The sequence below is a fragment of the Astatotilapia calliptera genome, chromosome 17 (genome assembly GCF_900246225.1).
Source record: "Astatotilapia calliptera chromosome 17, fAstCal1.2, whole genome shotgun sequence".
Lineage (NCBI taxonomy): Eukaryota > Metazoa > Chordata > Actinopteri > Cichliformes > Cichlidae > Astatotilapia > Astatotilapia calliptera.
Window position 1 is genome coordinate 30,998,364 of NC_039318.1, and position 11,947 is coordinate 31,010,310.

The following is an 11,947-nucleotide window of genomic DNA, read 5'->3' on the forward strand; positions in this document are numbered from 1 at the left end:
TTGAATTACAATAAAAAGACTGATGCCTGAAAATTTTTGAGAATTTGGGTAGTACAACAAAAAGTACCCCTCATTTCAGTTCTTTATTTGGTAGTACTGTAGATCAAAAGCCAGAGAATCTGCAGAAATGTAAACTGAAAAATGGTTTTCAGTAGGAAAAAAAAGGACTGATATCCAAACAGACATTTACACTGAGCATAAACAATTAAAAAGAGAAAATCTTTCCACTATGAATCTTAATGGTTCATCCAGATACTTTTATTTTGTTTGTGTACGAATTCCAGATGAAGGGGTGGAGGCAGGTTAGAGCAGTGGCTTTTCGAAAGTTGCTCCAGCTGTCTTTTCTTTTCTGTGTCTCTGAAGCACCCTAGCTGTCTCATTGACATTCCTGGAATTTCTAACTATATTCTCCTTGCTCTTCCCCAGCAAAGATTAGGAGGAGTTTACTAATATACTTACTCCTTCGTCGAGCGTTTCCTTTCAGCCTCCTTTAAAATCTGGTCAGGTATTCTGATGAGCTCGGCCTTCTCAGCCTTGTAATACATATGGAGATGTTCACATGTAAGAAGGCAGATTTGCTATTTTATTGATGGCACCCTATAAGCTATTCCCCCCTCATTCGCACAGACCTCTTTGAGCTCAATGAGAGCCTTCTTATCTTCCAGCTCATTCTGTTCTGTCAATATCTGCTTTTCGTGGGTTTCTATATCTTCCATCAGACTTCTGTGAGGTATAAACACAAGTACATTAACCTCTGGAACAATTTTCATTAAAGGCGTGATAATAAAGTGATAATATCTGCAGTTAGACACAAAACAAACTCACACAGAACACAGATAGTGGTTAATGCATGTTAAAACTTCATCATCATATAATACCTGATTTCTCGCTGTCTTTGTGCCACCTCTCTCCTCAGATCCTCATATTGATCCTGCATGACCTCTGTCTTGTCCTCTTGCTCCTAGAGGACCCATAGAGCGTGTAAACCACAGACTGATAATACAGAATTATCAGGTACATTATAACGAATTGAAGCTCACACTTCGTATTTTTCAAACTGGTGGATGGGTGAAAGGATAAAAATGATTATTATACACAGTGAGCGTTTTTAAGTATTTCAAGTTAATGACCCAGACTGACAAAATCAAGAAGCCAGAGTTTTTCCAGATTTTTTAAATCTAAACTTTTCAGAACAAACCAATTGAAATTCAACATTTTTTAAAAGTGCTAGATTACTCTGACTTTACTTTATTTTAAATCTAATATACTGGTTCAACATCTGACTCAATCTAGTGTATATAAAAATAACAATACAGTAGGTTTCTGATTTTTTCAAGTGTATGTGGCATATATTGTAAATAGTGAAGCCAGTTGAGACGTGCCTTAAATTTGGATTCTTTAAGTTGCTAAATTCTTCTAGTTGGTTCCAATGAGGTAGAGCAGGTCATCTGTAAATTGGAAGGTTGGCGGTTCAATCCCTGGCTCCAGGGAACCAGGCAAGCCAGATACCCTTGGGCAAGATAGTAACCCCAAGTTGCTCTCTAATGCATCCATCAGAGTGTGAGTGTTAGACAGAAAGCACTTAAGAAAACAAATTACCTGAACAGCAAGCACGCCACCGGCAGTGGAACTGATTACTTCTTTGGCCCTGATGATCTTTGAGTTTAGAGTTTTATTATATTTTTTAATAACTTGTTTGGTTGGTTAAATACTACCCATGAGCCTCTTTGACTCATTAAAAACACTTTTTGAGTTCAGGCTAATTTGTAATGATCTGGTGCTGCACTCCGCAATTAAAACGGTAGCATATAAACACATGCAAATGTTATTAGCACTGCCGCTGAATTTATTCAGGAAATTTTGCAAAGCTCAGACTCTTTTGACATTAGCAGCACCAGCAATAAAATGTAGAAAGTTTGATGAAATTTATAAATGTAGTGCTCCTTGAGAGTAACCCTCGGGGTTGTTTGGCAACATCTGATAAAATGTTCTTCACCAAAAGTGTTGCTTGTTATTGTTTATCATTAAAATAAAATCCAAGGGTTGGAAATGCTACGTTATGGTGAAATTATTAATAAGAATTTGGCCTGTTAGGTCGATTTGTTATTAATGATTAAATCTCATTCCACTTGTTGCCCTCCTTTTTGCTACACTGGAATAAAAATGATTTAGCTTCATACTGCTTGAAATGACAGTTCCCGCTCTTCATATGGAGGGATTACGCCTGCATAGAGGCTTAAAGTAAAACTCATATTTATCCTCTTTCAAGACCATTGTTGGAATAGTAATCCACACCTCTGAAACTAGAACTGGATGGTGCAATAATGAACTTACAGCAGGTTTCATCTGAATTTCATTCTCTTTCTCCAGATACTGCTTCTCTTCCCAGAGACTGCAGGCCGGTGAGGGTAGGTGAAAAGTGTAGATCACACGAGAATACAGGAGAATGTGGAGAAGAAAACAAAATTATCGGGAATTTCAAGAGGAACAAATAATCGTTTTCAGTTCTCAATTCAACAAAAAGAGGAACACACTGACACAAACCTGCATTTATATTGTTAAAACTTGACTAATGTGCAGTTTTCAAAAAAGCAAATGAAGCAGAATCAACATATTATTAAAGAGCATGCCAGATAAGTTGCATTAGTATATTAATATAAAACACTTTATTCTATACTGGCAAATACACCAACAGTGCTAAACACTTCATCCTATAGAAACAGATAAATTGTGTCCAGCAAAGTTTGACTGTGTATATAAAATATAATTTCTTTGCATTTTTCATCTCCCCGCGGCAGATGTTTTTTTTGAGCAGTTGATTAAAGTTTTGTATGAAATAATTTCAAGTCAGCTCTGTCATAATGAAAAACCTTACTAAAGCACATACTGTACAGCTCACAAAGTAAATTATATTAATCTTCCTGACAAGCTGATATATTGGATATTAAGTTATACACAAAAACAACTATAGAGAAAAATGCAGGAAGGCTGCAAAATGTGACCGAAAAAATGTGCTGAATTCCTGCGTATCTGTTTGGCTACAGATGAAGGACGCAGTGATTTTAAAAGGCATATTTGCATGGTGAGCATCTGCTTGTCATATGCAGACTGATAGCCATGTGGACAAGTGAGGGGAAAGGGGAATAAGCAGGAGAAAAGGCAAGAATGGGGGGAGAGAATATCTTAGTCTGGAGGCGATGAAAAGAAGGGTGGCAGGAGAAACCGAGACGGTGGGAGTGCAACAGAGTTCACCAGCAAACGCTGTCACAAACAATATGCACAGTCAGAATGTAATAATACCTATGACTGCATCCTGGGAGAATGCTCTGCAATTGGTTTTCATTTAATATTTCAATTACTGTCCGGACTACAACTTTCTGCCTGGGTGTCAGCACTAAAAATCACTGTATCCTACAGATCGTATCTTTGCCGCGGAGTGGTGAGTTTATGTGCAGTGAGTGGTTTTATATTGCCAGGGCGATCTGGAGTCACTGCAGTGCAGGAAAAATAAGTGTGGGGATTGAGTAAATGAGATCTTTTAGCAAAATCACAACAAGCTTTTCATCTTCTTCTGACCTCTGACTGTGTTTTATTTGAGTTTTTTCTAAATACAATTAACAGTATTTGTGAGGGGTTCAGTGCCAAAAGCCGACCTGGGAGGCTGCTATAAATCTGACTACCAGTTATAAACAGTCTCCACCACACAAAGTTATTTCTTGAAACTTAGAAACTCTTTAGATTTTTCAGAAAACTTTTTAATCAGTCAACTTTTATCCTTCAATGTAAGTTTAAGGTTTTCATTATTTTTTTTAGTAAGCTAATTTTCATATACATCTCAGATGCCCCTTTCTTGCTCTTTAATCATGCTGAATGTCTTTGCCTGGCATTTATTTTTAACATTGTTTTCAAGGATTAATGCTCATAATGTTTGGGAACCACCAGAGAGTGTTATCATGTTGCTTAGCAATGTTCCTCTAAACTCCCTTTGCCACTTGAAAAAAGTTGAGTTTGTGTACAGAGGAAGGGGAGATACTCGAGCGAGTCTGGTATTTTCCATTTCTATGGGTGTGTTTGACCTTTTGCACGAGCTGGACTGAGTGAGTGGTGAGGAGGAAAGCCTGTCATGAGAAGCCAGCAGGGTGAGAGTAAAATTGGTTGCGATAAGGACAGAGACTTATGGGTCTGAAAGAAAAGGATAAGAGACGAGGAACAGAAAGTACCAGACTGGTGTAAAATAAAAAAAACAAAAAAAAAAACACTAACAGTGTACAGAGCTCAGATGAGTAAACATCTTACATCCGGATTGAACACAAATCCACTTGAGGCTGGTATTTGTATCAGTAATTGCGTACATCAAGTTTTCACCATGCGGTAACACTGAGGAATGCAATAGAAATGATGTAAATGCAATAACGTTCAGTCCTAAAGCAATGTTTTTATTTCTATTAGTGTGGAAGTGCGCTGTTGGCCAAGCGCTGCACAAACACAGCACCGATTTGATTTGAGTGTGTTTGTGTCTTCTACTCTTTCACCTTCTAAATTCAATAAAAAGATGCTGCCTCATGTAGCTCACTTCAGTGTTTGGTCCCCAGTTACCTGACTGTGTGCTACTGCGGGTGTGTGCAGTGTGTATGTGAGCACGCTTGTGTTTGTGTGTATCCTCCAGTCAGTTTGTGTGTCCACTTCTCTCTTCACCACTGCAGTTTCATTTCTGTGTTTTTCCTTTTACCCTCTTGCTTCCTACTAGTGTGTCACTATTTTGCGTAGGTGTGCATATGTAACTTCCTGTGTCTTTGTTTGATTCATTTGGCGTTTGATTCAATACCTGATTGAAAATTGAACGTGTAGCCTCGCTGATTGTAGTAACAGTGTGTGTAAATGAACACACACACACACACACACACACACACACAGATATACACTCACCACTTTAGCTGGTGTTGTGCCTTATATTCTCTCTCCTCAGCTGCTTTTAGTTCATTGCATGCCTGAAGGAGCTGTTGCCTCAGTTCATTGACCTCACTTCCTGGCTCCTCAGAGGTGCTCTTCTCCTCTATCCTCTCCAACTCCACCTGAAACCTCTTCAACTCAGCCCGACACCTCTTTGCCTCTTCTAAAAGGTGGATTTCAGAATCCTGGGCACTGTTGTATGGAAGAGTGATTTAAATGTGTGGTTTTACTTTGTCATTAAACAGTAAATATCAGTTCAGTATCACATAATCTCCACGAGGACATGCCAAGTTTTCTGCTGTCAGTTAATAATGCAGTTATTAATGCTGTTTGTTTTAAGCTAGCAAAATCCATTTAAATCCTTCTAAACCTAGGTCCATAGTGCAGTGGTTTACATATTCACCTAATAAGCAAAATAGGCTCAGTTTGATCACAGGAGGAGACACAAATCCCTTTCAGGTTTGCATCAAGAAGGGTATCTGCCAAATCACAAAACGCAACCTGCTGTGCCGACTCTTTGTGAATAAGTGAGCTTTAAATCTATATAAACCTAATGGGTCTGATCAGAAATTATTATACACAATCATTTGTAAAGAGAATCCAGTGGAAAAAAATAGCCGAACAGCTTCAGGCCTCAGTTAGCAGGCCTGTTAAAAGTTCATGACAGCACAATTAGAAGAAGACTGAACAAGCATGGCAGCATTGCTTAAGTTTGTAGAGCTCAATCTGAACAACAATCATAAGAATATGAGAACAATGCCCTTTGGACAGATGAGAACAAAACGTACAGAGCCACATTTGGAGAAAAGCACAAACTCATACCAACTGTCAAGCATGGAGGTGGAAGGGTGATGATTTGTGCTTTTTGTGCAGCTACAGTACATAATACTGGACACCTTGTAGTTATTGAGTGGACCATGAACTCCTCTGTAAAAAAACAAGTTTCTAGAGAAAAATCTTTTGGCCGTTTGACAGCCAAAGCTTGGCTTAAACTGCTTAAACTGGGCCTGGGCAACAGGTCAAAAATCTCAAGCCCCAGTCAAAGTCCAGACTTCAACATGACTAAAGTGCTGTGATGGGACCTTTAGAGAGCTATGCATAAATCAGTGCCTGAAGTAATTTTGTGAAGAACAGTGGGCCAAAATCCCTCCACAACGATGTAAGGGGCTGATAAAGTCATTGTGAAAATGACTGCTTCAAGTTATTACTGCTAAAGGTGGGTCTATAAGCTGTTAAATCCTGGGGCGTAATTAGTTTTGTCACTGATTTACTTTTAAGCTAATAAAGTTCAACATGCATAATCAGCTGTCCCAAGAAACTAAACGTAGAAATGTTTTAATTAGTGCTGTCAGCGTTAGCGGGTTAACGTGGATCACCCCGTGCGTTAACGAGCTAACTGCGCTAACACGTTGACGTCGTGCAGCATTGCTGCGTTATGAGGTTATGGCGTTAACGTCATTTTAACGAGATTAACGAGGACAGCACTAGATTTAATCAGAACTAGTGTTCAAATCAGGATACAATAACAGTGGAAAAGAAATATGTCTTGAAGATTTTCTCTCACTGACAAGTGTTTCAGCCTATACAGCAGTTGTAGTGTCTGTAACCTCTTCACACTTCCTCACCTGCATTCTACAATTCTCTATTAACGTAAACAAAGCTGCTCTTCTCTTCTGAAAGTACATCGAAGATTTTAAAGGGTAAACAAGTGAAGCGTAACTGGATCTGACAAAGTGCTCGTTTTGCCCAAGGAAATGTCACTGTAGTCAAAAAGTGATTCCAAAGTAGAACACACAAAAAAAAAAACCTGGTTTATCAAACATACCTCTTCAAGGTATCATGGAGGAGCTTGTAGGTAGATTTCAGTTTGGCAGCTTTGGTCTGGCTGATTCTGCCTATTGACAACAACTAAAGAACACAAAAAGAATATTAGTTTAACATCATCATGAAATTAAGAATGAAGAAAGATATCGGAGCTACAACAGCATTTAGACTGTTCGGGCTCAAACCCTCCTGCTAGGGTTTGCCAGCTCAGCTGTCATTATCAGAGAAAATCTGGTTGCACCCAGAGCTGCCTGTTCAAAAGGACAAATTAATAGAATATCACATCCTGCAGAAACCTCTTGTCCCCATTCCCCCCAGATTCAATATCCAAAAAGATAAAACTGCTAGGAAACAGAAAAACAGAACAAAAAACAAATCTTATGACCAGTAAGCAGTTTTCTTTAATATATCTTGTGACAAATTAAGTCCAAGAAGTTGAAAGCTAAATCAATAGATTCCATCTTCAAACATCAAAATAGTCCGAAATGAAACGAAAAAGAAAAAAACTGAGATCAACCACAACAAAGGGCAACCTCCCGATATCCGTAAAAGGATTCATCCCGAGTTGGGGTGAATAAACCTTTATCGCCGCAGCAGATATCAAAAAATCAGAACACTTTATTGAGATCAGTAAGAAAAATCAAACAAACATCAAACTATGGCCAATCTCAAAAGATCAAGAGCATTCACTGAAAATGGCCCATATATGATGATAACTACAAGCAATTGAAGACAATCAATCCTTGAATGATTAATAAAGGTTTAAGATAAAAAAAAAATACACAGCTGGGAAACTTTGGAAACCAGCAAAACAAAACACAGCGCAGATGAAGATATCAGGTCAAGAGCACTGCGAAAGGGAAATAATCTGCAAGAGTTGTGAAATTTCTCTCCTCACAAAGGGAGTTGTATGTGTGTGTGTGTGTGTGTGTGTAACGGTGATAGAAACAGAGGACAGGTGTTGTTCCGGGCTTATCTTTAGAACCAGGTTGGTGGAGAGGAGGGAGTAATGAGGGATAGCCTTGTCTGTATCAAAGAGCTGCAGAACTGAGGATATCTCAGGTCGGACTGTGTAGCAAGTAATCTAACGGCAATGAACACACACAAACGTTTTGATCATATATATATACACGCACGTGGGCTGATATCTCACCTCGACTACAAACATTAGGGATAGGCGATTATGTTTTCAGATTCATCCTATTAAATTGTTTATCTGGCTATTGTCAAAATTGCTTGAAGTACCCAACCACGTTCCAAGGTCCGAAAGGACAAAGATATGAATGTTGTGAATGATTTAGATTAGGACTCTCTGGTTAATATGATTTATTACAATGTTGTTTTTTTCTGTTTTTTCTGGTTTTTGGAAGGGGGTGGGGTCAGTCCCAAGGTCATATCAGTGTAACTACAACTGTGGCAGGTGGATCATCCCAAAATACGTCTTGAACTACTCTTTAATAATGACTTAATTGCGACATTGAAACTAATTTACTTTAAAAAAGGATCTGACGCTAAATTCTACACAGCCATTTGTGTTGTCAGCAGCACAGATGACACCAGTGATGGAACAAACATCCTGGCTGTAAACTGGGCATTTATCTGAGAGAAGCAGCCTGAAGCGCTTCCAGGCAGACTCTCTAATTCTGGTGCCAAGACTTATCTTGAGCAGCGGAGAGTACTGGAGGCTTTTAAGGGGTGGGTGCATGAGGCTCACATGTGGCAAAGCATCTCTGAAGTGAGGTAGAGACAATTACTGGAAGATATTTACTCAGGCATGAGGACGCACATCCAGTGGCTGTCCATCTTTCCCCCAACCTCCGCACACATACGCGAGCATGTGATCTGTGCTGCAGAACAGCAGGAAAATGTTCCAGGAATACGAGTGTGTAGTGCAGCAGGTATGTGGAGTGTGTAACAAAAAGACACTGTGGGCTTTAATACTCTGCACCCTCAGGGAGAAAAATAATGACAATAGCTACGAGGCAAAGCCATGAATTCCATGACATGATCTCTCGCTCTCTATTTCTACCGTCATCTCCTCATATCGACTGACTGAACTGGAGTGGAGCCTGCGGCCAAGCTGGATCTCTTTGTCAGGAGAAGTTTTGTTCAGGAACATTTTCCTTCCTGGAGTGCCAGGTTTTAAACTTATTCTGTAGAAACATAACATCACTTCTGCAGAAGTAAGCCATGTAACGAGGCAAAAAATGCTCCAGAATGAGTAAGAAAAAACAACTGCACATTTTGTGGTTATGAATCACATAAGAAATTGAAACCATAGCTATGTCCCAGAAACAAACAATCAGTGCCAAGTTCATGAACCCACAAAAAGAAGCCTCCAAGCATCCAGCCTCATGTAGTCACTGTGAGCCCTACAGAGTTCATGCTAATGGCTTTCATTGCTTAATAATTTCTATAAGATGCTCCAGGAGGGAGGCTCATTCATGAGTAATGTTTGTGATGAAGTATGACTGCAATATTAATTATGACCATACAAAAACCACTGAAAATAACCACAGCACCATTTTTTCATTACATACAAAAGCAAGTGTATTGTTCATTTGCTGATTAAGAAAGGCGTCATGATCTGTTTACATATTTAAATAAACAATATAAACCCATTCATAAATCCATTATTGGCGACTTCATAGCAGTTTTGAAACACAAAAACCATGTGCAAGCTCATGGATGTCTGCAGTTTGGTTAGATTCATTCAGCTCCATTCCTACACATTTATTGTAATAGAGTGACAGACCGCTGTTTTAAGGGATTCGGTTTTGGAGGTGATTTTCAAATTCGTTTTCTCTAGTGAAATCCTTTTGTAAAGAGTTTATAATATAGTGAGTGTTGTGTGTGTCTAGTAAAGTATAACCTAGTTATTGACATGGTCCAATTCTTCACTAGTGAGTGCAAGTGACAGCCCAATACAACTCAACACATCAAACCTCCACGGATAGCAGTTCACTCGCTTTCTTCAGCTGTCAGGAATATAAAACCTAACTCTTAAATCTAATTTCTGCTTTGACACTGTTGGATTATGCACTGGGCATACAAGCTAATGGTGTTTCACACAAATGCAAGCTTTGTTAGCCCGATAGCTAGCTGTTGTCTGCTTCACCAGATAAATAATAATAAATAAAAACGAATAAAATATGATTGTGTCTAATAAAAAAGTTTGGTCTCCTCTGTAGATGATAATTTGGTAATGTCATAAATTAGTGCGACTGCTCTTGTGATTTGGTGCTATATAAATACACTTGAATTGAATTGTGTGCAGTCATCGTATCAAAGTTTCTAAAGTTTCGCCCTCACTAAGCAATCCAACGCTGTTACCATGGACCAACAAGTCCATGGTAACAGCGACCTGTTACCATGGACAGGGTTGCATTGACAATCCAACACAATGGGCAGCACATTGAACATTTTATAAGTGGTCAGAAACTTGTAAATAACTCATGAAAGAATAAAGTTGCGTTGAAACCAAGCACACCATTGTTTTTCTTGTGACATTACCAATAAGTTTGAAGTGTCACATGGCCCTCTTCCTATTGAAAAAACAAAAGTTGTATCCAAGATGGCCGACTTCTATATGGCCACCATGGTCACCACCCATCTTGAGGAGTTTGCCCCCTCACATATACTAATGTGCCACAAACAGGACTTTGATATCACCAACCATTCCCATTTTATTACGGTGTATCCATATAAATGGCCCACCCTGTACACAAAACTGAATAATAAAATGACAATGAAAATGACAATTTCTACTGAATCGCTGTATTGCGACACCATCGTTATCATAGGGATGTATTATGGTAGGAGTGTATCTTAAGTTACTCTGTGATCACCACCACTACAGGAGACAAGGTAAAGTTTTCAATGAGAACATAAATACCTAAACATATTGCTGAAGTGCCAGCCAAGGCATTGTTCATTAAACTTAAGCCTTGCAAATTCCTGATTTTGTATTTATAACATTTCTGTTTTCCTTCATTGAAAAACTAGACCTTCTTCCTGATGAATCATTAAGTGGGTAAAATAAAGAGCACCTTCAGTTAATCACATTCACCCTGACTGGAAGTGAAGCTACTTCAGTTAAAAAAAAGCTGTTTTGTTCTTAGTAAAATGTTGCACGTGTAACGTGCCTGCTGTTACATAAAACATGCTTTTCATTACCATATTTTCGCCACACTAGAGAAAAAGAATTGAACAGCTATTCCAAACATTTCCTGACATGACACATAAAAGCACTGTGTCAGAAATGCTCCAGACTCATAATCACCAGCAACTGAACACCAAAATAAATAAATAAATAACTAACTAACCGGTAGAAAGGTGGAAACAGAGTACTGGGGAAATCATAGAAATAGTTGTGCAACAATGAAAAACAAGTTTAAACCAAGCGCGCTGTCTGACTTTGAACATTGTGTAGGCAGGGGGACCTGCAGCTGTCCAGTCATCGAACAAGCACTCAGGACAGGTACAAACAATTGGCTTTAGTAAGAAACGCTAAATATGAATATGTATTTGAATTTGTGTCCAAGGACAATCCAAAGGGCACCTTTAAGATATGGTTATAGAAGCTCTCTAGTGCCATGTCTTATTTGAACTGAAATGTTTTTCTTCATGTTAATGTAGGTTTGTAGTCTGCAAGTGTATTATAGTGCAAAAATTAAATCTTATCACGACAGCGTATCAGTACACACTCAATGTTCAGAAAATCTCAGCATTCAGGTGAAACTCATTTTATAAAAGTCTCTAATGAATGTTATGCTCAATTTGCAAGATCCCAAGCAGGCTCAGTAGGTGAAAGAAATCGCCAGCTTAAACAAACTGAAACAAACCTTTTCTCTGGTACTAAACCATATATATACAGGAATTGAGCCCATCCGGAGACAATTGAGAGACTTTAGCGCAGTGGATGTTATCAAGTGTTTTCAGTAACGCTTTGGAATCTGAACCAGGTCAACGAGGGGTCTTTAAATGTTAAAAACTGTGGAAAAAAAACAGCATAAAAAAAAAAAAGAGCAGTGAGTGAATAGTTCCTGTGGACTGAGTCATTCTGCTCTTCGGGGAAATGAGCTGACTTGAGAATATGGCAGGATGGCAGCATGCATGGACTGCAGGCAAAGGACTCTGCCTCTTTCTCTATCTACCAACCACCACCAATCTT

The 11,947-nt window shown here is 38.8% G+C and overlaps 1 protein-coding gene across 2 annotated transcripts in view; it reads right to left on the bottom strand.

Annotated features, from left to right (window-relative positions):
* Positions 1-11,947, bottom strand: part of ccdc146 (coiled-coil domain containing 146) — a 63,583-nt gene that overhangs the window by 38,252 nt on the left and 13,384 nt on the right. For both annotated transcript variants that reach the window (XM_026146909.1, XM_026146911.1), the window contains exons 3-8: positions 6,776-6,858; positions 4,927-5,142; positions 2,335-2,392; positions 879-961; positions 630-723; positions 460-533 (exon numbers count right to left, since the gene is read on the bottom strand). In XM_026146909.1, the coding sequence (XP_026002694.1) occupies positions 460-533; positions 630-723; positions 879-961; positions 2,335-2,392; positions 4,927-5,142; positions 6,776-6,858 (608 nt within the window). The remainder of the gene's footprint in view (positions 1-459; positions 534-629; positions 724-878; positions 962-2,334; positions 2,393-4,926; positions 5,143-6,775; positions 6,859-11,947) is intronic.